The following is a 25,054-nucleotide window of genomic DNA, read 5'->3' as shown; positions in this document are numbered from 1 at the left end:
CAATGTTCATTAGGTCAGTCAAGTGTATGAGACAACTGTTCATCCTGTTTCTGTGGATACCTGGATCCTTGCTGCTTATAAGAATGATTTGGATGATCTGATTTGTTGTGAATAACTTGTATTCATGTTTTGTTTGTTTCCAACAGGTCTACTAGGAGTCACCTTACCTACTAGTAAGTATAAGACCAAATCACAAGGAAACACATGCCTGGGAATAGGTCCCCCTGGAGCCCCTTGGATCATAGGCTCAAGCTGAACAGAAGGCCATAACCTCTCTGCATGTCTAAATTAGGCCCCTGCCCACTTCCAACACTAAGAGCCCCTTGTGTTTAAACTTGCAAACACATACATATAAATGAGTGCAGGGCTTAATTCTGATTGGAGAAAAGTTACATCCTAGGACTAGGATCCATAGACCTCCACAAGGAGACAAGGTTCAGTTTGAAGGCTAATATAGGTGCACAAGGCTTCAACTTCTTTCCTAACTGGGATTAGGCCCCTGCCCACTTCCAACACTAAGAGCCCCTTGTGTTTAAACTTGCAAACACATACATATAAATGAGTGCAGGGCTTAATTCTGATTGGAGAAAAGTTACATCCTAGGACTAGGATCCATAGACCTCCACAAGGAGACAAGGTTCAGTTTGAAGGCTAATATAGGTGCACAAGGCTTCAACTTCTTTCCTAACTGGGATTACGTCTTTCCCCCTCCTAGAGCTAAGGTCCCCCTGTTATTTACTTGTCAGAGGCCAGGACATCTTCTGCCCACTAACATGGGGTGGGGTACCAGGAGGGGTGGGGCATCATGTAGACTTGGATGGAAGAGGAGTCCCTCTCTACAGCATGTGTCTTGTATCCATGGGGCTCCATAGGAACTAAGAGGTGATTCTGGAGACTACACCTCAGTGTTGTTGATACCCTTTTTAGGTCAGCTCATGTTCTGAAGGACCAAAACTAGAATTTAGGTATCAAACACAAGGAAAGTGATGATCCCCCTGAGTCACAAAGCATGCAACAGGGGGGCTTTTCAGGATCCATGTAGCCTACAGAGATTCATACAGTTCATGAATCACTACTGTTCCCTAATTTGCTGATTTCCAACAGATGTGCAGTAATGAGAATTCTCCAATCACCACTACATGCGGAATTTAAAGCTAGGCACTTGACATACCCTTCAGACACCTGGGTGCCCCCAAAACACTTAGTTGTATGAAGACTATTAAACCAAACCAACATCTAGGTTGAACCAGTTTGGCCATATTACTTCCCCCTACTGGGTCCCTCTGCCATGAGAACATTGGTGAACCCAAGAGAACACTACACTGGGGCACCTAGGAAACCTTATTGGAGCTGCATACTTGATAGAGAATAATTTTTTTTTTATGTCAAACAATATTGGTGCCTCTATTTATCAAATGTATATTTCAGGAAACAAAAACACTAAAATGAATTTTAGTGCACAAAAAACCCCCAATATAATACCCAATTTTGTGATAAAATATAAAAGATAGGGATGTGTCGAGTTAAACAGATACCAAACATGCCATGCCTCAAAATTGCATTCGTCTGAAAATGGTAATTTATTTATTTATTTTTTTCATTTAACTTTAGCTAACTAGGAGCCCCCAGTGTCATAACATGGGCAGATGATGGGCTTTATTTATGGGGACTTGGTGTCTCCTCTGCAGCTGATCAAGCACAGATCATGCTTGATTCGTTGCTTCCACTGCCACAGTAGCTGGGAACAAATGAACTGAAACCAAAAGGGGCTAAATGCTCATTGCGATTGCAGTTATCACAGAGAAGATCAGGGAATGAATGTTCTTTGATCTCCACTCGCTTGGCATCCTGTTACTTTACCATGTTCCCAGGCTCCCTGATGAACGGGAATGCTAAGGAACCGCCGCAGGTTGGGGTGGCGAATGGGGGGAAGCCATGAGCTTCTTTTAACAACATGAATCCCAGGCCATTGATAAATGGCTTTATGGTCTTGAAGTGGAACTAAAGTTCTGCCAAAAATATTAAGCAATATCAGCCGCACTCCACTTAGCTCCTCTTACAGTATTATTACAGCAATATCTCCACCCAAAGTGGTGATGTGTTTCACCACTCCTGCAATAAAATACACCTACCTGCCTGCTCGCTGTCTTCTCCGGGATGCGCAGCCCAACTTACACTGCCGCAGGAGGGAAAAATATAAATAAAGAAAAAATGCCTTTTAATCTGCCAGATACAAAGAAACAACTCCCTCCTATGTTATGGAGATGGCGAAAGGGGAAATTGCTCTTTACTCTGACACTGCTTGATATTTCAGTGCAGCTGTTTAGGAGCTCACTGAATTTTTTATAATTTTAACTGGAATTTCTTTTATTTTTTTTTATTTTAATTTTTTTTTTCTAAAGGTTTTCAACCGTTGTTATATTATTATTATTATTATATAGGATTTATATAGCGCCAACAGTTTGCTCAGCGCTTTACAATATAACGGGAGACAATACAGCAACAATACAGTTCAATACAAGAGGGATAGGAGGGCCTGATCCTTGGAGCTTACAATCTATATCTGCTTATTTGTTTTATAAATATAGGGCATGGCAGTAGATGTCTATTTTCAGTCCCCTTGTCTCTGATTGAAAACTTGTATGGAGGGAGGGGAGGGATTCACTCCTCTAGAGGGGTGGGAGGGAGGCAGTCACTGCTCTGGAAGGGTGGGAGGGTGGCAGAGTCACTGCTCTGGAAGGGTGGGAGGGCGGCAGAGTCACTGCTGTGGAAGGGTGGGAGGGGGCAGCAGAGTCACTGCTCTGGAAGGGTGGGAGAGTGGAAGAGTCACTGCTCTGGAAGGGTGGGAGAGTGGAAGAGTCACTGCTCTGGAAGGGTGGGAGAGTGGAAGAGTCACTGCTCTGGAAGGGTGGGAGGGCGGCAGAGTCAATGCTCTGGAAGGGTGGGAGGGTGGAAGAGTCACTGCTCTAACTCATTTACCTGTATGTGTAAATTTCAACTTGAGCTATTGAGTTCTATTACCAACATGGGGAGATGTGCATATACAGTGTTGCAGAGATGTACTGAGTTTTCTTTGTTTTTCTGACAACACAACATACACTTTAACTGCCAAAATTTCTTTCTTTACAGCTACAACAGCATCTACTCTCTCTTCTAGTAAGTAATGGACCACCAATGTGTACTAACCACATCGCACGCTGTACATTTCCACTGGGAGCAACTGACAAAACACTGAGCATGTTATCTTTTTTTAATTGGAGTCTGTAATAATTTTGGGTCATTTCTTAAAAGTTCTCAACTGTTGTATATCTGTTTATGTGTTTTATAAAGACAGAGCATGGCAGAGGATATCTCCTTTCAGACCCCCCCCCCCCCTTTCCCCCCATCTCCAATTGAAAACCTTATGGAGGAGGAGGAGGGATTCAATGCTGTAGAAGGGGGGGGGGGAGAGTCACTGCTCTGACCCATTTACTTGTGTGTGTAAACTTCAGCTTGAGCTATTGAGTTCTGTTACCAACAGACGTTTTATAACAGGAGGTAAGGATAGATTGGAATACATCTGCTTGGAGCTGTATTTTTAGCCAGGACCAAAGAAAGAAAAAAAAAAGAAAGTACATTATCTTCCCGGGATAGAAAACTGATGACCCCTACCCCTGATGATACCATGTTGTCCTGTCAATGCACCTCCAGGAATAGGTTCTCGTATACAAAAAAAAATCTTGGTTTCTCTTCACATAAGAAAAATGGGATTGTTCTGTTCAAGTACAGCTCTATGCATTGACATACCTCCTTTTAGACCCTGGTTCATTCAGCCAGCATGGCCACTAGCTCAATAAGTGCTCTCCATGGACAGCCCAACTCTCCAATAAGACATGATAGTTTAGGGCGCGGGCTATGAATAAGTGCATAGCACGAAACACGTCAGGGGGGCTACAGCATACAGACGTCACGCCGCCGCTGGTGGCCATCCTGAAACTTAAGGTCAGTGTCCTTTATTTATCAATTTACATACCTGTTTTTTTTTCTATGGAATAAAGCTATCCCTTATACAGTATCACACTATGTGGTATCCCTTATTGGGCTCTCCCTGTGAGTGCCGTCATTCGCAAAGCCTATTCTAGAGATGACCTTAAGTGGTGTTACATACCAAGGGACCCAGAGAGACTAACACAGGCGTGACCAGACGCTGTGACACCCGTTTGAAGATTCAATGGTGTGTAGGAACCTTGCTTGACCTGGGAGCAGATGACCTAAGTTTACCTGATAAAACAGGATTAATCTCGAATGCTTGTTTAATGTGCACTTCTGGTGAGTGCGCATTTTGCTTATTTAGACACATCATCTGTCACCCCCGGATCAGATACTCATACACATTGATCATGATCTTATGAGATCCTCACGTTCTGCAACACTATTTGGGACATTTTTTCACTATTACAGTCACCATGCGGTGATATCATACCTTGCACTTTTATATATATATTGATGCACTTTTCATATGTATATGGCACTTTATTAATTTATTTATATATGTATTATTGTTGTCATTTTGCTCTAGCGCTGCACCCATTATATTGAAACTTATTTTTGAAGGCTTTCTTGGTTACCTTTTGGTTTCCTAGTGGCTGTCTTTTTGGGTAGCGCTCGCATATGTCTTCTTTTATACATCTTGAGGGAGTCTATTCCACGTTTTCACAGCTCTCACTGTGAAGAAACCTTTCCATGTTTGGAGATTAAATTTATTTTCCTGACGTAAAGAGTGCCCCCTTGTACTCTGTGATGACCTCAGGGTGAATAGCTCTACACCGAGTTCACTATATGAACCACTGATGTATTTATACATGTTGATCATATCCCCCCTTAATCTCCTCTTCTCAAGAGAGAATAAATTTAGTTCCTCTAGTCTTTCCTCATAGCTGAGCTCCTCCATGCCTCAAGGGGGCAAAGTTCCACTGACCACCAGCACAAGGGGACAAAGTTCCACTGACCACCAGCGCAAGGGGGCAAAGTTCCACTGACCACCAGCGCAAGGGGGCAAAGTTCCACTGACCACCAGCACAAGGGGGCAAAGTTCCACTGACCACCAGCGCAAGGGGGCAAAGTTCCACTGACCACCAATACAAGGGGGCAAAGTTCCATTGACCACCAGCACAAGGGGGCAAATTTCCACTAATCACCAGCACAAGGGGGAAAAGTTCTATTGACCACTTAGACAAGGGGGCAGAGTTCCACTGACCCCCAGCACAAGGGGGCAAAGTTACACTAACCCCCAGCACAAGGGGGCAAGGTTCCACTAACCCCCAGCACAAGGGGGCAAAGTTCCACTAACCCCCAGCACAAGGGGGCAAAGTTCCACTAACCCCCAGCACAAGGGGGCAAAGTTGCATTGACCACCAGCACAAGGGGGCAAAGCTCCATTTGCCCCAGCACAAGGGGCAAAGTTTCACTGCCTAGGAATTCCCACTCCTCCAGACTGACATCCACCCACCAAGGCATTTTGATATTTGCCTAACCCCCCCCCCCCCATAGGACAGCTTGTATCAAGACTGAGGGTAAGTACTGAGGCAGAGTGCTGTAATGATATCAGAAACCATGTACAGCAGCCTGCTAGGCCCCTCCCACCAGCCATGATCTGCCTTAATTGCTTAGAAAAGCTCAGAGTCCTTATAATGGTATCACTGGGTCTAAAATAAGGTACTGTATGTAATCAAAATCAAAAGGTGATCCAATGGTATTGCACAGAGCTGCCCCTTACCTCCTCCTCTGGGGTTCCTCAATGGTGCTCTCTGCTCCTCCTCTTCTTCATGTGTTCCCATGACAAGCTGCGTGCTATGGAGTCACACGTGTGGACTTTCTCCTGAGCCGGGCTGTGTGTGTGTCTATAGACACACACAGAGTGGCTAGGCCCAGCTACCCCCCACATAATTTGACTGTCAGCATTGGCTCCTGCTGCTTTCAGTGAGGCCTGTGAGAGCAGGGAAAGGGTAGAGAAGAGCTGCAGATGGGCATGGCCCTGGATCAATGAAGGACTCAGGTAAGTGTTGGTGGGGGGGGGGCAGCTAGTGGAAGGTTTTATACATTAATACATAGAATGCATTAAGTTGGAGTAAACTCCCACTGGACACTTGTACCTACAGGTAAGTTTATAATAAAGCGTACCTGTAGATACAAGGAATATCTCCTAAACATGAACCCTCTAGGATATATTCAGTGGCCCTGCAGCCGGTCACATCGCCGGCACATGCGTTATGAAGGAACGGCATACCCGTGCCATTCTTCAGAGCTCTGTGCTGTGGATGAGACTCCCATGCGAATGCTCAGGGGGTGACGTCAGTGCGGCTGGGCCAATCAAGTGGCAAGAGCCTGCAAGCCCAGAAGGAAGACCAGATGAAGATGGAAGCCCTGCCAGCGGTGACAGTGCACCACTGGAGGGCTTTTTAACTCAAGTTTACGACCACTTTAAGGTAAAAAACCTTTTGGCGTTAGAACCACTTTAAATTACAGACAAAAAGTTTAATGTTTTAATTGTTTCTTTACATTTCTAGGTGGACCTACTACACCTGCAATAGGACAGACTACACCAGCACCACTAGCCACGACATATGCAACTACGCCAATAATGGCAACCACACAACCAGTAACCACATTATGTACGACACCACCAACCCCACTAGGCACAACACCACCAACCCTACCAGGCACAACACCACCAACCCTACCAGGCACAACACCACCAACCCTACCAGGCACAACACCATCAACCCTACCAGGCACAACACCACCAACCCTACCAGGCACAACACCACCAACCCTACCAGGCACAACACCATCAACCCTACCAGGCACAACACCACCAACCCTATCAGGCACAACACCATCAACCCCACCAGGCACAACACCACCAACCCTACCAGGCACAACACCACCAACCCTACCAGGCACAACACCATCAACCCTACCAGGCACAACACCACCAACCCCACTAAGCACAACAACACCAACACCACTAAGCACAACAACCCCCCCAGCTTCTCTAACCACTCTGCCTACAACTCCAGTCTCATCGTCCACTCCCACTTCTGCCGGTGAGTAAAATATAAATTCTACTATGATCATAGACATGTGCAGAATGAAAAAGTTTGTTTCATTGCTGATCAATTTGTTAAGTTCCTAATTTAGTGTAATTTCGTTTTTTTAATTTTTGACCGGATTCAATTTTTTTTCAATGGATTCAAAGTATTTGAATAAAATTTGAATCGAAAATATTCAAACTGAATTATGAAGAATAGCTGGTTCTATTCCATTCGAAATTCGAATTTTGGATGACGTCTGTTCTGTTCTATTTTACTCTATTCTTTTGGAAATTCCCATTTTTCAAAATTTCTAATTTTTTTTCTATTTTCTTTTATTTTCTATTCTATTCTATTTTATTCTTTTAGAAATTCACATTTCGGAACACGACTGTATTCTTTCTATTTTATTTTTTATATTCTATTCCTCTATTCTTTTCTTTTTTTTTTTGTAACTTTTATTTGATTTTCCAGTATAAAAAGAACAACGTTTGTAAAAAAAATTCATGTATACACATTCCATAATACCCCATTATACCCCCCCCATCCTCTTTTCCCGCATCCATGTCCTCTTCCTGACCTATCTCTTCTCTGATGTTTACTCTCATGTTTATCTATTTATCTATTTATTTCCAGCACTACTCTCCCTCAGAATCACAATTAAGACTCTCTCCTGGCTTCTAAATTTCTCCCCCAATTCCCTCCAGGAATATCTTTCAGAGGATTTAAATTTCAAACAACCAAACCACATTTTCCTGAGTTTTTCCATTTTATCCTCCTCCATATGACATAGCTCCTCCATCCTATAAATATTTTCAACTCTATTTATCCATTCGTTAATTTTTGGTGCTTCAGGAACCTTCCAGAACTTGGGAATCAAACCCTTAGCCGCACTAATTAGATGAAGACATTGAAGACTTTCCTTGTCAGTGAACTAATATTAACATCCAATGTGCGAAAGTATGTGGTAGCCATACAATCTTTTCTAAGTGTACCTTAATTGAGATCCCTTCCATCTTCACCCATCCCTTCCCTTGTGAATTAAATGTTCAATCTACTATTCGTAATAAGATCACTGCTAGATAGTAATTCCTTACATTAGGTAAGCCCAAACCCCCATTCCCTTTTTCTCTACTCAGGACCTCATAACTAATTCTCGGTTTCTTATCTGCCCATAAAAATTTAGTAATCATCTTCTTTACCATCCTGAAAAACGATCCTGGGAGGTGAACTGGAAGCATGTAGAACTTATACAGAATTTTTGGCACTATCACTATCTTTACCAGATTTATACAGTATGTCCTATCCAAGAGGCTCCTCCCTTTGAAAGTCTCTTTAGTTCTTCCTTATTTCATATATTATTGGGATATAATTTGCCTGATATATACCCTTTATTGAGGGGGTCAGTTTTACTCCCAAGTATCCTATTTCCTTTTCCTTCCAAATAAATGGGAACTTTTTTTTGTAAACTGAATTTCTCTGACATTGGAATATTGATATTTAATATTTCTGATTTTACCTGGTTTATTTTCAAATTTCTAAGCTCACCAACCTCTATTCTTTCTATTCTATTTATTCCATTCCGTTTTTTTTCAATCTTTTCTGTTCTATTCTATTTTATTCAATTCTACTCTTTTCTATTCAGTTCCTTTATTTTCTACCTTATTATTTTATTTTCTATTCTGTTTTATTGTATTCTATTCTATGCTAAATTTGAATTTAGCAAGTATATTCTTTCTATTCTTTTCTAATCTATTCAATTTTTTTTTTTATTGTATTGATTCTTTTCTATTCCTTTGTTTTCTATTCTCTTCTATTCTTTTATTTTCTGCTCAGTTCTGTTCCCTGGACGACATTCCAGAACACGCCCCCTGCGTGCCCCCAGTGGCTCGCCCCCAGCAGCGCGCACCCTACAAACACAGCTGATCACGTGGTACGGTAAACGGCCAATCACGGTGGCCTTTTATCACGTGATCAGCTGTGTCCAATGAAGACACAGGGCTCCAAATAAAATTGTAAAAAATAATTTAAAAAATGATTGTAAAAAAAAAATATATTACAAAAAAAATAAAGTAACAAAAATAAAAAAAAACTACGGACACTAGTGGCAGAACTACCAGGGTCACAAAGGTCGCAGTAGCACCCAACCCTGGCGTTCCACTACCGGGCTCATAAGGAAGCCCTTTATGGTTTCCTGAACCAGGGCCCTGAAGGTTCTAGTTACGCAACTGCTTTACACGTAATATGGATTATTGGATTTTGTTACATTGTAAAATAAATAAATAAAATGGTAAAAAAAATAAAAATAAAATAATAATATAAAAAAAAAACCAGAAAAATAAAAACTACTGACAACAATGGCAGAATTACCAGGGTCGCAAAAGTGACACGTGCGACCAGGCCCTGGCGTTCCGCCAACGTGGGAGGACCCTTAATGGTTTCTTGCACCGGCCCTAAAGGTTCTAGTTACACCTCTAGGTTGAATCATGGACTGAAGTGCAGTAATCTGTGTTTACTATACTTCAGTTTTTGAATGAACAGGAAGCTCTGTACAGAGCTATTCCTATCCATTCATTCTGAGCAATTGAGGATGCAGAGAAGAAGATTGAGGGCTGTGTCCTCAATCTCCTTTCTCTGTCTCAAAAGCGATACCCCTGATATCTCACCAAAGCCCCCCAACAGGGCTCCAAAAATTTTTTTTTTAAATATTATTGTAAAAAATATATATATATATTACAAAAAGGTAAAAAAAAAAAGTAACAAAAACAAAAAAAAACTACTGACACCAGTGGCAAAACTACCAGGGTCACAAAGGTCGCAGTAGCACCAGACCCTGGCATTCAACTACTGGGCTCATAAGGAAGGGCCCTGGCCAGGGGTCAGGGAGCCCTTCATAGTTTCTTGCACCGGGGCCCTGAAGGTTCTAGTTACGCAACTGCTTTACACATAATATGGATTATTGGATTTTGCTGCTTCTTTAGGGCAGTCATCTTTAAGTTGAGTTTTATCCTAAGTCCCCATTCACACCTGACCGTTTTGTAGCTCGAAGCTCCAAAGTGCTGGAGGAGAGAAACTGCATCTCTATGGAGCTGGTTCAAATTTCCACTCCAAGTTTCCTGAAGCCAAAGGCCTGAAGCTCAAAAAAAACTTGGAACTAGTTTTGCAGCTCGATTTAGGCAGATTGTTGCATTTTTAAAGCATTTTTACCTCGTAGAAATGCATTAAAATACGCGATTTGCGCATTTATGAGCATTTTTGTTTTGTTGTGCGTTTAAGTGTGTTTTTCTGCTCAAATGAAATAAATAAAATAAACAAATAATAATAAATGAATAAATATGTAACCATTATTAATAATTAATAAATTATAAAAAAAATAAGTGAATTCCCTAAAATAAATAAATAACCTTAACAAAAATACATAAATAAATAAAACAATAAATACATTATACTTGAATAAATAAACACCAGGATGAAGAAGAGAAAGCAGATGAAAAAGCTGAAAAAAATAGCAACAAAAGATGAAACATTATAATTTTCTCTATTGGCTAATAAAAAATGCCAACATTCAAAAATGCCTTAAATGCATGTCAAAACACCCCAAAAAATGGTAAAAAATGCAACGATCAGGTGTTATACCCCCAATACTTATGCAATTGGCCCATAAGTACGTTTTTCACATTCAGGTCTGGATAGTGACTATCATCTTTTTTTTTGTTTTCAGAAAATGGGTATAACTATAAAGAGTAACTTTCTAGCAAACCCTTTTGTATTAACTTTTTTTATTTATTAGGTTTTAATTTGACTGTTGAGTTGGAGAAATTGTTGAAAAAAGCCAACTCGGTAAGTGTGTATTTTTTGTGTGTATTTGATTGTTGTTTATGTACTGTTCCTTTCATTTCTTTATATTATATATTTTCCTACTATCTGCAATTTTCTTTGTGGAAAATTAAAAAAAAAAACAACACACCTAGGAGAAATGTAAAGTCCATTACTCTATTAAAAAAACAAACAAAAGCCACCCTAATTTTCCACTGACGTGCCCCAAAATCTTAAACCTTGGCCAGAATTTCCCTATTTTTATTGAAATTTCAGGTACATGACAAACTTTTAGTTTCACTCATTCCTAATTATCTCTCACTTTGGACATTTCAAATGTCAAAATATCTCTCAGGGTACTTTCCAAAACTATGCATATTTTTATTTTGGGACACTCAATAAAATGCATTTCTTTTTGGACAAAGTAAAGGAATTTCATTTTCCAAAGGTGGTATAACAGCAAGTCACATACAGTTTAGGAAGGATATGATAATATCATTTGTAGCAGTTTTTTGAATCCTTCAAGATTTGTGTAAAGGTGTAATACGAATGTCTTTGTTCCTTCAGAGTTCTTTGGGACCTGATATCATAAATTCTCTTAGCAATCTCTTGGCCAAAGCTGCCCAGGTTGGTTACAGTGATTATGACGTACAGTTGGTTCTGAGTATTATCGGCAATGTTACAGACAAGGCTTTGCAATTAAATCTCAAATTCGATGTGGAAACGATAAAAGTGAGTATATTTTTTATACCTAAAGCAAGACTCCAGTTATATAAAGATGTCTAATTACAATAGAAGATACTTATCATCTAAGAGGACCCGAACTGTGGAAGATGAGCCCAAAAGAAAAACAGAGGACAAAAACCTAGAAAGATAGAAGAGTGGTGGCAGAAAAAGACCAAGTGGTCCATCAAGTCTGCCCATTTTTTCTTTTCTTTTTTATAGAACATATTTGTTTCCGGCATGTTTAAATTCACTTACTGTTTCCTGCCTCCATATCTCTTCTGGAAGTCTGTTCCAAGTGTAGCGCTACCCTGTTTTTGGGTCCCCCTAATCCTGCTTAGCCATGCACCATGACCTTTTCCAACTTGCATCCACAGTCAATAACCAGTCCTTGGGCTTGTTTTTTATGTTTTATTGAGGGAGTATAAAATTGGATGGGGATAAGGGGTTATGGCAGGGGTGTCCAAACTATGGCCCTCCAGGTGTTGAGGAACTGCAAGTCCCTTTGAGGCCTTGCAAGACTCTGATATCCACAGGCAAGACACCCAGAGGCAGAGGCATGATGGGACTTGTAGTACTTCAACAGCTGAAGGGCCATAATTTGGACATCCTTGGGTTGGATGGCCAAGCTGAGATCAACAACGACTTAGAGCAGTGTTTCTCAACCTTTTTGTTCAGTCAAGGCACCCTCTAAAATTATGAACAGTCCAGAGGCACCCTCAAAATTGTGGACAGTCTTGAGGCACCCCATTCTAAAATGTAGAAAACTATTCTAATAGCAACATCCACACATGTAGGACACCCAGAGATGGAGATGATTTATTCTTCCAGATTTTCTCCATCACTGAGCTAATGTGACCCCACTACTGAAGGAGAGGGGCAGGGGAGCATCAAACAAGGATGCTGTGCAGGGAACCAACATCCTCCTTATCAACTGATGATGCCATTGGTTGTTAGGACACCGGTGGCTAGAAGGTCATAATGGTGCACAATGAAAACCTGTAACTTTGTGTCACTAAAAGGTAGGCTTGTTCCACCCGCTAGCTTATATACAGGTTTTGGGCAATTTGTAGACATTTTGCTAAGGCACCCCCGAAGAAACCTCAATTCACCCCAGGGTGAAAAAAGCTAACTTAGAGGACAACTTTTCTATGCACAACTTGCAGGAGAATGGATCCTAGACTGTACTCCCTCTGGAATAATGTCAGTCCTTAATGGATCAGTAGCGGATATCCCATTTGTTTTTAGGGGCTCTATGTCCCCTTAGAAAAAATATAGCAAAGCCCCAATTGTATGCAGGAGCTCTATGTCCCCTTAGAGGGAATATAGAGAGCACACCTGGCTTCTACGAGTGAATCCCTGAGCAAAGGAAGGGTTAAGATAAGATGTGGCCTGTTTAGGCTAGCTAAATATTGCATTCTGCTGCCTTATCCCTTTGTTGACTCAGGAGGTGGTAAATAGAGGTACTCACACTGTCCCTGGAAATCCTACTGCTTGGCAAAGACTACTGTTCTGGCCCTCTCCTGTACAGGTCCTCTCTTGCAATACAGGGTGTCTCCTGGATGAGACTGAAGGGTTCTGGAGATCTCTGACTAAATTACTCCTTTCCTTCCTTCCTTAGCTACTGCCCCCAGCCCTTGGGTCCCCTCCAGGCCTCACAATCTTTGATTCAGCACTCCATACTCTAACCTGAAACAAACTCCATTGGTCAGGCTCTTCAATATTTATGGACACATCTTACCATTCTGCCAGGCCTCCTGCCTGGAGATTGGTAAATATCCCATGAATATTCAGATCCCTGTACCCCCTGCCCACTAGCTTCTAGAAGTTTCTGGAAACTTCCAGAACACAGGAAGAAGTGACAGAGACCTGACCTTCAGAGCCCTCCAGCCTGACCTGAGCTTGAACCCCACTTGTGAGCCAAACTAAATGTACCTAACTATACACACCAGAGGTGTTACACAAGCATGCTGCTCTTTTGGTACAAAAATATTTTCTAAAGTTAGTTTTGAATATTTCTGCTGCTAATTAGAGGTTGTGCTCTTGATCTTAGCTTCATATTGAAAATACTGCCCTTCTGAACCATGTTCACACCTTTAAAAGTGCTCTCTCGCTGCTCCTTCCGCCACCTCTGCAATTGCAGCATTGAATAGAATGTGAACTCCTCCCATGGGGTTGATTACTAAGACTAGAGAGTGCACAATCTGGTGCAGCTGTGCACAGTAACCAATCAGTTTCTAACTTCAGCTTGTTCAATTAAGTTCTAACAAAAAAACAGGAAGCTGATTGGTTTCTATGCAGAACTGCACCATATTTAACACTCTACAGTTTTAATAAATCAATACCCATGTGACTGTGTTTGGTCCTAGTGGCCAATTGCAACTGATGGTAGTATGTCACGTAGTATGCAAATATCTTTTTGTAGGTGGAATAGTGGGATTGCATTTTGAACGATAATGTTCTCACATTATATACTATCTACTATAAGGTCAAAAGATTTTAGACACCTGCCCATCACATCTATATGAGCTTCTTGGACATCCCATTCCCAAACCATGGGTATTTATATGGAGTTGCCTTCTTCCTTCCCTTTATGGCTGCACCAGCCTTCACTCTTCTGGGAATGCTTTCCACAAGAGGAGTGTGTGTGAGGAAGTTTGTGCCTATTCATTTTTCTGATAAATACAATGGGGCGGATTGCATAAAGACTTTGCCCCTAAAGCGCTGTTGACCACACTAGTGATAGTTGGTTACCATGAGTGGAACTCCATGTGGGGCACAAGGGCACTGTCAAGTGGAGCACCATATTAATATCAGAGCACGGGCACTTTTTGCACCAATTGGGACTATATAATTTTTTTGGGACTTATACTGTATGTTTTTGGCCGTGATATATTTTTTATTTGATATTGGGAGTTTATTTGTGAAATACGCAGTTAAGGTTTTGAAGCTTTCTATTTGTGACTGTGTCCCCACTGGGGAGAATCGCCCTCTCTATTTGTCCTGCCTACCATTATCACCAGGACTGAAAGTTAGAAAAAATACCAAAAATTTCAGTTGTCACCAGAACTGAAATTGAGGGGAAATCTTCCACTGGGGATTCAACCTGACTTTGGAGATATTTGCTGTTCAGTAGATATGTCTACAGGACAGGAAGTGGCAGTCAATCTGCACTTTGATCCACGAATGGCAGAAATTAGTTTGGGCATTTAGTATACTTTAATATTTTAATTGTTTTGAGGTGAGATGATAAATTGATGATACTCTATCTATTTATGTATAAACCGTTTTAAAAGCTTAGAAATTCCATTCTTATGATTAACTTTATTTTCTTGCAGCAAACTATTTCCATTATCATTCTGATAATAGACTACATAGGCACGTCAGATCTAAATCTACAGTTGCTGCAAAGCATTGAGAACATCTTTTCAACAATGAAGGTTACATCTGAGCCCTTCCATGTTTTCTTTCGTGATTTTGACATTTCCTGTACTGTCTTCAATCCTGATGGCCTCAAGGAGGATATCTATGTAGAGCTTTTGTCTGGGGCCACTGTGTTCCTGTCGATGAAGGACATTAATAAGTCTTCTGGGAATGTCATTAATATACTATCCATGATCTATGCACCAAAACCTGGCAGCTTTAACATCCCGTATGACCGTTCTGATGGCCTGTCTTATTTTTTGGCCAGTTATATATGGACCAATGTGGCCATAGTAAATAACAAAAGTGACCACTCTCTGAATATTTATATGGACTTCACATGTAACAACAACACATGTAATGAAACTGCAGTATGCGTGTTTTGGAATTTAAGTACAAACAAATGGTCATCGGAGGGTTGTAATACTACAGTTATCAATGGCAGTACTTCCTGTGCCTGTAATCACCTGACCTCCTTCTCAGTTCTTATGGCGGGCTATATACCAGAAGAAAACCAGAGCTCTGTGCTCTTGGATATTCTCACGAAGATTCTGCTTCCTGTCTCCATAGGATCTCTTATCAATTGTATCGCCATAGAAGTCTTTCTTCTGAAACAATCCAAGAGCTCGGTTGCTTTGTACAGACACATTTGCATTATTCATATAGCTGTGTTTCTGCTAATCAGCAATGTATTTTTCTTGGCGTCCAGCCTCTTTGACATCACATCACATCGTTTTGTGTGCAATATACTCGCCTTCGTTACTCATTTTTCATTGTTGGCCTTCTTTTCCTGGACATTGGTGCAGGGCCTGTTCTTGGTGTGTCGGTTACTCTTCGTCTTCCATCACATTACCAAAAGAGAATTTTTGTACCTTTCTGTCATACTTGGATATGGTTGTCCAATTGCTATAGCCGGGAGCACTTTTGGTGTGTATTATCCTAATAAGTACCTGATGAGCCATGCCTGCTGGTTGGATAACAGATATGGTGCCTTTATGCTGTTTGCCATCCCTGCCATTATAATTATAAGTGGAAATATTCTCATCCTGGTGGTTGTGATTGCAATAATCTTGAAGTCGTCAGCCTCTGAAGGGAAAAGTGAGGATGACGAGGTGGTTGGGAAGCTGGTGAAAGCGGTTTTGTTCTGCACCCCACAGTTTGGATTGACTTGGGCTCTTGGGATCCCATTGTACATATACCCAAAGGCTGTTTTTTTGCACTACCTATTTGCCTTGCTCAACCCTCTCCAGGTAATCATCAGAAAGGTTTGCTTTTGTCATTTAAATATGTATAATGTTACAGGACAGGCCCTACAGATTCTAACCAAGTCATAGATGTCTGCCTAAAGCAATGTGCCGTAATGCACATACATGTACTGCATTAACAGAAAGCGTAGTGTAAATCTGACTTTAAAGAAAACGTTTGGCCATACAGCAAAGAAATGGGAGGGGGTAGGGTCAGTGGTGGTGCCCCTAACGAATGCCACCAAATGCTTTTTATATGCTCTTGGTCTATCGGCCAAACTTATTTCAGTGTGAGGATCAGACCTACAGTAAGGTGCATCTGACCATTGACTGTTACAGCAATTCCAAGGCATGTGGCGGTACCTACTAACAGGTATAAGCGCTACTTCTTGTTTTGCCCTCCCTTTTACTAGTTACATTTTTTTCAGATCATTAACCCATAAAATAGTGAAGCCCACCACTGGCAGCTCCCATATTTTATTTAGACAGGTGCTTAAAACCTTTCGAAAGACAGTGTTCCAAATATAGGAAAATGTCAACTCATACAATGTAATGTAGCGTAACATAATAATACAGTATTATTATTTGTATTCTGTAGGGGTTTTTCCTTCTACTGTTTGGGTGTCTTATGGATAAAAAGGTTAGTAATACTTTTGCAAAATACAACACATTAGCTCAGTATTGGAGTAAAACTGAGACGAACACTGTAATACTAGTCAGTACTAGTGTGCAAAAGTGTATTTGATTTGGAAGAATAAATCACCTCTTTTGTTGGTCTCCTAGATGTGTGGATGTTGCTGCATTATATAAAGCTATTAGAATAGGTTTTTTTACATTTTAGAATGGGGTGCCTCTAGAATGTACATGATTTTAGAGGGTGTCTTGGGACTGTCCATAATTTTAGAGGGTGCCTTGAAATTGTCCATAATTTTAAAGGGTGACTTGGCTGAAAAAAGGTAGAGAAACACTGCTCTAACCATTGACTAGGGCACTGACCAGTGGACTTGGTGCGACCATAGTATCCAAAGCCTACATGGCCTACAGGGTGTGAAGGAGAGCACAGGAGGAAAAAAGAAGGGAAGGGAGAAGAGACCCAGAAAATAAATGAACAGAAGGGAGAAGACTGGAGGAGGAGGGAAGAGAGGATAGGAGAAGTGAAAAGGGAAGGATAGAGTATAGGAGGGAAGGAGAAGAGGTTGGGGAAGAGAAGGAAGAAGAAATGGAGAGAGAAAATGAATGAAACATGTTATTTGTTATTGTAATGTACTGTATATTAATATAAATATAGACATTGATAAAGAAGAAATAGAGATATATTACAGATGTTTGCTAAAGGGATCAATACACAGACATATTGTAATTCGTTTTTACATATTGTAATAAATTACTGTATTTTTTTCCATTTTATATTTTAGGTGATTGAAGCTCTAAAAGACGTTTTCAAGAAAAACTCCAACTCAAACAGTCTGGTAAGGAAGATCACGAACCTGAACCTTTTAACAGCAGATCCCAGTGCTTCTTACTATGTTCTATGGAGATTATCACAATTTAATGGTATTGTTAAAGTGAAAAACAAATGAACTCTCGTCAGACTTTATCATAAATCACTAAGAATCATCAATAGCACATCATTGCAGTGTTGGGATAAGGTCCACTGGCACCTAAGGCAAGGATGTCAAAGCTCTATAATTTGGTGCTACAAAAACTAACATGAATTTAAAATGGTACAAAAAAGAAAAAATCTTAGGGAAGAAATAAAGAAGTAAATAAAGACAATGGGTAGGGTTAAGTATAAGGGTTAAATAAAATTCCAAGTACAGATTTGTGGGTTAAAAAACAAATTAAGGTTTACAAATTTGCTTCTCGATTTTGTCCCTTTTATGGAAGACACTAGAATCATGTTTCTGGTACAAAGCATTTTTTTTTTTACATTTGGTGCTAGAGAAATAAACAAATGCAATTGTAAAATTATTAGGTATTTAAAAAAAATGAAAACAGCAAGACCAAAAATGCTATTGAAAAAAGGGAATATTGGAGTTTATAAAAACTAATTAAAAGCCAAATTTACCTTAAAAAATGCAAATGTCAGGATCTTGTGAACTGCCAGCAGAGCTGTCTGCCTATAATTCCAATACGAACAGGCAGTTGCTAAAGTCCAGGAAGATCAATGAACTACGAGTGCGCCTACCAGCACACTTGTAGTTCATTGAGAACTACAGGTTATCTGCCTCAATGGTTGCAGGTAGTTGTAGTTCATTCATTACAAAACTCCCTGCAGTTTTTGAATTGTGACAGTGGGTGTGTAGACTGGGCAGTTGTAACACTGACAGTAGAGTGGAGTGCCGCTGGCAGGACAGCCATCAGAAATTTTGGGGCCCCTTACACAACTTTAGGCCTGGGCCCTCCCCTCGGGCTTGACCTGCCCACTGGCCATGCCACCAAATTCACCTACTGGCCCTCCTACCGAGTATCATCTCATGTCATCCTCCTTCTCCATTCCATGTCCTCATTCTCCAGTCCCATCTCCCCCATCCGATGTCTTCCTCTTCCAGTCTCATCTCCCCCATCCCATGTCTTCTACTTCCTCCAGCCCCATCTCCTCCTCCCCATGTCCTCTTCTTCCTCCAGTCCCCTCTCCTCCATCCCATGTTGTCGTTCTCCTCCTCCAGTCCCATCTTCTCTATCCCATATCCTCCACCATTCTCATCTCCTCCATCCTACGTCCTCCTCCTACAGTCCCATCTCCTCCATCCCATGTCCTCTTCCTCCTTAAGTCCCATCTCCTCCATCCCACATCCTTCTCCAGTTCCATCTCCTTCATCCCATGTCCTCCTGCTCTTCCAGTCCCATCTCCTTCATTCCATGTCCTTCTCCTCTTCCAGTCCCATCTCCTCCATCCCATGTCCTCCTCAACCTGCAGTCCCATCTCCTCCATCCCACATCCTCCTCCTCCATCCCATGTCCTCCTTCTCCTCCAGTCCCATCTCTTCCATCCCATGTCCTCCTCCTCCAGCCCCATCTCCTCCACCCCATGTCCTCCTCCACCTGCAGTCCCATCTCCTCCATCCCACGTCCTCCTCCTCCTGCAGTCACATCTCCTCCATTTCATGACCTCCACCTCCAGGCTCCAGGTGGGGGGCAGCAGAACAGGAGGTGGCAGCAAAACATGAGGGGGACAGATTGGGGGCAGCAAGACTAAAGAAAGGCAGTGGGACAGCAGGGGGGCAGCAAGAGAGGAGGGAGTGTCACAGGGGGCAGGACAAGTGGAAGGCAGCATCACAGGAGGGGGGCAGCGGGACAGGTGGGGGGCAGTGTCACTCTGATCACAAACACCTTAGGAAGCACCCACAGACCAGAACAAACAATCACTGCTCCCTAGACCACAAAAAGAGCCAAAAACTACATTTGCCTAGCATTCCACGCTAGGATGTTGCTGCATCTGGGTAGGATCTTTGACCTAACCTTTGGAAGCAAAACAAAAGTACTGAATGATATTTTTTTTCTTAATTAAAATCTGTACAGCAACATTTTAAGGGGTTAGTACCACCAAATGGGGCTTGCTATCCATTCACTCAGTATATGTTTTATTGACCAATAACTGATTTTTCTTTTTTAAGGGAGAAACAACAAACAGCACTACCTGAAGTCACTTATATACGGTGTGTAAAATATAAAATATGATGGTTTGTCGAGTAAATAGATGCCAAACATGTCAAGATTTAAAATTGTACACGTGAAATGGTAACAAACTATGGTACCTAAAACTGTTAATAGGCAATGCTTTAAAAACCTCTAAAGGTTAATGATTTAGAGTTGACATCACTCAGATGTTCATGGCGGTACCACAAGTATGGTGCAATTGCAGTTTAAATGTGCTTGCTGAATCTACATGCACGTTTGCATCTATGTACAAGCATAGGGGAATGGGGGTACTTTTCATTTTTTAATTACTTTTATTTATTTATTATATTTAATTGTTTTTTACACTTTTTAATATTTTTGTTCATGTAATGTTATTGCTATCACAAGGGGTGAGCAAGACCCTTGTGATATCTTTGGGCAGTGACAGATATTCTTTTTTTGAGAGATCAGGTGTCTATGGGACCCCCAATATTTCCCCTGCCCTTAAAAGGGAAGGGGAGATCAGATGTGTTTGATCAGATTCTTCTCTGGTTGTACCAACCAAGGAAAACCATCATCTGACAAAATCCTTACCACTTCCAGCTTCTTTAGTCACAGAGGAGATTGGGGAATGGATGTTCCTCCATCTCCCCTGTAGGCTGCCAATCTGAGTGCTGGGCTGAATGGTCCTGGGCTACCCCCTGCAGGAACGGCGGCAGGAGGGGGCCCCTTCCAAGCCCTGTAAAAGTGATCAGGCTGCTGTAAATTTGCTCGGACTACTTTTACTGGAAAGCTGATCGCCAGCTGAAAAATATGATGCCAGGATCCTGGCTTCAGCTGCTTTGAGAGAAACATAGCACCTGCCACTACTGGACTTTTACTGTGAAAACTGCTAGTTGCCTGGCTGCCTTCCTTGGTCAGTAATTTGAATTTTTATGTAATTAGATAAGAATTGTCTTTAATGGCCCTAATCAGCCTACTTGGTCTTGACTTTGAATTTTTTTAGAAAAAAGCCAAGAAACTAGCATTCTCAAAAGTAGGTCAACAATGGCAGTAGCCTCCTTCCCCCACCTGCTTCTCATTTAGCCTTCAGAGTAAATTCCAGATACATCTTTGTATGGAGGAATGGAGGAGCATGTGACCCCCCTTCTCGTCCCCTTCTCATGAGACAGTGTTGGTGCTCAGTGATTGGCCAGCATTGTTCCATGGGAACAGAAAGAGTCCTCATCCTTGTGTAAGCTCCAGTTTAATTGACTTAGAGCTTACACGGGGCTATCTTTCTTCACACTTGACAGCTGGATAGAGCAGTGGAGGAATAAAGGAAAGGTGACTGGGTGAAGCTGGACAGGAAGGAAATAAAGAGAACCTGTTGCTTTTTTAGGCATCAGCAAAGCACAGGTTTGTGTTAAAACATGGTCTGATAGCTTTATAGACTATTCCTTTCAAAGCGACAGAAAAAAAGTCACAAATGTAGGTATTGGTAAAATCAAATAGTACATTTTAACCTGCCTTTGTTTTCCTTGTAGTTGTCTATAAGAATCCTGACTGCACTGCCTGTCATACAGATATCCCCAGGAGGCTGCAGCAAATATAATACAATCGTGAATATATGGAGCAGCAAGAAACAACGGAGTGAAAAAAAAAGGAGAATATTTACTCATATCCCAAGGATTTTGCAAATAAATGCCTTTTATAATTTCCAGGGCCATTTCTGGACTACTGGGATAAATTAACCAAGAACAAAATCTTGAGAGATATTCTTATGTTACTTAGAGTGAACAATACAACTCTTCGCATAGATGTGTAAAATATATTTACAGATCTTAGGTACCTCAGTATAGTTTCAATAACAAAGCTTTTCTTCAGTACAGTTACTCTATGGGTCAACTGCCCTCCTTTTTAACTCCTCACCAGACCTCACTTCCTTCTCTATCCCTTTCTTCTTCATCACCTTCTGTATATTTTCCTCATACTCTTTCCCATGAATTCCTCCTCCCTGTGCTTTTCACCTCCCCATATGTTTTTTCATCCCATGTTTTCCTTCTTTCGATGGCTCTCTCTTTCCCATTCCTTCCTTCTACCCTTGTCTTCCTCCTTCCCATGCCTTCCCTCTGTCCATGTCTTCCTCCTCCCCATGCCTTTCACCTCCCATATGTTCTTTCATCCCAGGTTTTCCTCCTTCCCATGGCTTCCTCATTTCCATTCCTTCCTTCAACCTTTGCCTTCCTCCTTCCCATGCCTTCAACTTTGCCATGCCTTCCTCTTTCCAATGTCTTCCTCCTTCGCATGTCTTCCTCCTTCCTATGACTTCTCCCTCCAGGTCTTCTTTTGATCCATGTCTTCCTCCTTTCCATGCCTTCCCACTATCCATGTCTTCCTCCTCCCCATGCTTTTCATCTCCCATATGTTCTTTCATCCCATGTTTTCCTCCTTCCCATGGCTTCCTCATTCCCATTCCTTCCTTCAACCTTTGCCTTCCTCCTTCCCATGCCTTCCTCGTTGCCATGCCAAATGAAAATACTAGCCCATATGGCTACTCTTCAGCAGCACTGCTTCTATAGACACTGGTCCTTCCAACCACCAGCTCTTCCAGGCACACAGCCTTGAGCTCCTTAATGCACACAGCCTTGAGCTCCTTAATGCACACAGCCTTGAGCTCCTTAACACACACAGCCTTGAGCTCCTTAACGCACACAGCCTTGAGCTCCTTAACGCACACAACCCTGAGCTCCTTAACGCACACAGCCCCAAGCTTCTAGGATGCACACAGCTCCTCTTGCCTAATCCTCAGGCCATTAACTCAGTCTCTTGCAGACATTCTTACTCCAGCTTCCACCTGCAGCCCCTCTGACTCCTGTAGGAGACCTCCTGTCTCTCCTAGGTGGAGCCCTGAGGTATTACTAAACCTCCATTATAAGGGCTGTGTGCACCTGGGCACACACCCTGCTGTTCCTCCACAAAACCCGGACACTGGGTTGGAGATTCCGTCTCGCCCAAGGAACTATGGAATCTCCAAACTAGGGAGCCCCTTCCAGGAATACCAAAACCCGGAGAAAACTGCAAAAGCAGTATTCTCCATTCAGAACATCTGCTCCCTAGTCCTGCACTCAGCAAAAGTGCAAACCCTGTGTCCTTTTGCTGACCACTTACACAGTGAAGGAACCTTGTACTGTCACAAAGCCTACAGAGCTATTCCATTGTGCTGTTTGGGTCAGTCAGTTCTATCTCTCTCTATTTCTTATTCCAGTGTACATCAGTTTTCCCAACCTTCTGTTATTTTATGGACAGCCAGTCAAAACCTGGCACTTTTCTCCTGCCCGTAAATGTCAGTAACAGGAGAAATGTGCCAGTGGAAATTGTAGAGATGGCTCGGCTTGAAACTGCACATGCAAAGTTCCAGAGCTGCCCAAGTCCAAGACCATTGTTGATTGGGTGCTCAGCCTCCATGGTGCCAACCACTATGAAAACCCAGCTCAGGAGGTGCCAGATGGACTTGTCTCAACAGAGAAGCTTCATTGGAGCCCCCCTTGGCCTCGGGTGGAAAGGCCTGTATGTAATGTAAGGTTATAAGCAGTGCTGGAGACAATGATGCACACGCCCATGAATGTGAGGCTCAGGTACTCTCTCATGTGCTGGTCTCTTGCTCTTCTTGCTGTGGGGGCAAAACAGTATCTCTCTCTCTCTCTCTGGGGAAAAAGCAGTCTCTCTGTGCTGTGGGGATAAAACAAAGTGGTCTCTCTATGGCACAAATCAGTGTCTCTGTGGGGGCAAAAACACAGTGACCTCTCTGTGGGGGTAAAACAAAGTGGTCTCTCTGTGGGGGCAAACCAAAGTGGTTTCTCTATGGCGCAAATCAGTGTCTCTGTGGGGGCAAAAACAAAGTGGTCCCCCTTGGGGGTAAAACAAAGTGGTCTCTCTGTGGGGGCAAAACAAAGTGGTCTCTCTGTGGGGGCAAAACAAAGTGGTCTCTCTGTGGGGGTAAAACAAAGTGGTCTCTCTGTGGGGGCAAAACAAAGTGGTCTCTCTGTGGGGGTTAAACAAAGTGGTCTCTATGTGGGAGGAAATCAATGTTTCTGTGGGGGAAAAACAATTTACAAATTACATTTCTGATTGCATATTGTACTTATTTGTAGCTTAAATATTGAAATTTGTACTTAAAATTGTAATTGTGTAACTCTTGGAAATGACATTAAAAACTTGGCGGTGCCAGTATGTTTTGGGTGTCATGTCAGTGAATTTCAATTTGGTAGGTTGGCAACACTGGTGTACCCTCCCGTTAGGTGGAGAATAGCCCCAGAATATAGAATAATAAAACTTGACCAGACGTCTCCCTTTCACGGTTGCAGGACTGTTTCAAAGAAAAAATTGGGAGGTGTCTGAACAACAGGATTTTATTCTGTAAACAGAAACAGTGTTGAGGTATATAAAAAAAAGCTACGTAGATAATATCACAGGATGCAAACTCATCAGGGTATTCTCAAATCAAAAACCTTAGATGATTAAAGAAGTACAATGTCGTCTTATCCCCTCCCTGTCAAATGCACACTTATATGTGGCCTCACAGAAGTGGATCTTTATCCGTGGGGCTGCATATATGCAGTGTTTGTGCTGAGAACATGCACAGTAATGATCTGGAGGCAGGAGGACCCGATCCAGATCACCTGATTGCTGTGATAGCCTGCGACTAGTTATCAATTTGATCAGTCAGTGTGCAGCTCTCTCCTGTGTTTCTATTTCTCCTCTTGAATGGAGAAAAAGATTAATTGTATCTCTTGCTCCTTGCTAGTGGAGAATATTGTAAACAGAAAAAAGCAGGTAAAAAATAATTATCAAATACCTAGGTCAGGGTGAGGGACAAAGGTCATTCTCAAAGTCAAAGTCAGGGTCAAAGGTTGGGATCAAAGGTCAGGGTTTTTTTTAGCTATTATAAAAAAATGTTTTTTTAATTTAGTATCAGTGTCATTTAGTGTTAGTGGAAGTGTGTTTTAGGTAGGATAAAAAAGCAAAATATGCACTATTGTTTCTGGGCCCTACAAGGGGTACAAACAACAAATATTATACACATGCAGTATCAATTTGATTGGCAGGAGTAGGAAAATTTGTTTTCAGTTTTTCTTTGGTGGTAGCTTGTGGTGAGAGCAAGAAATATACAGCTAA

General features: G+C 41.8%; 1 protein-coding gene across 1 annotated transcript; it reads left to right on the top strand.

Moving 5' to 3' along the window:
- The first annotated feature begins 150 nt into the window (after window positions 1–150).
- On the top strand, window positions 151–24,109 carry LOC149443320 (adhesion G protein-coupled receptor F3-like). Its single transcript, XM_089655659.1, has 10 exons — window positions 151–173; window positions 3,130–3,156; window positions 6,546–7,085; window positions 10,861–10,910; window positions 11,454–11,618; window positions 14,948–16,282; window positions 16,875–16,916; window positions 17,692–17,745; window positions 19,894–19,935; window positions 21,424–24,109. The coding sequence occupies exons 3-9, from the start codon at window positions 6,620–6,622 to the stop codon at window positions 19,918–19,920; spliced, it is 2,139 nt and encodes a 712-aa protein (XP_089511785.1). The 5' UTR covers window positions 151–173; window positions 3,130–3,156; window positions 6,546–6,619; the 3' UTR covers window positions 19,921–19,935; window positions 21,424–24,109.
- Window positions 24,110–25,054: the final 945 nt, after the last annotated feature.

Source organism: Staurois parvus, unplaced genomic scaffold (genome assembly GCF_062004578.1).
Source record: "Staurois parvus isolate SC_StPar_1 unplaced genomic scaffold, SC_StPar_1.0 ptg000860l, whole genome shotgun sequence".
Classification (NCBI taxonomy): Eukaryota; Metazoa; Chordata; class Amphibia; order Anura; family Ranidae; genus Staurois; species Staurois parvus.
Note: the sequence above shows the minus strand (reverse complement) of the source record. Positions and strands in the feature narration are given on the sequence as shown.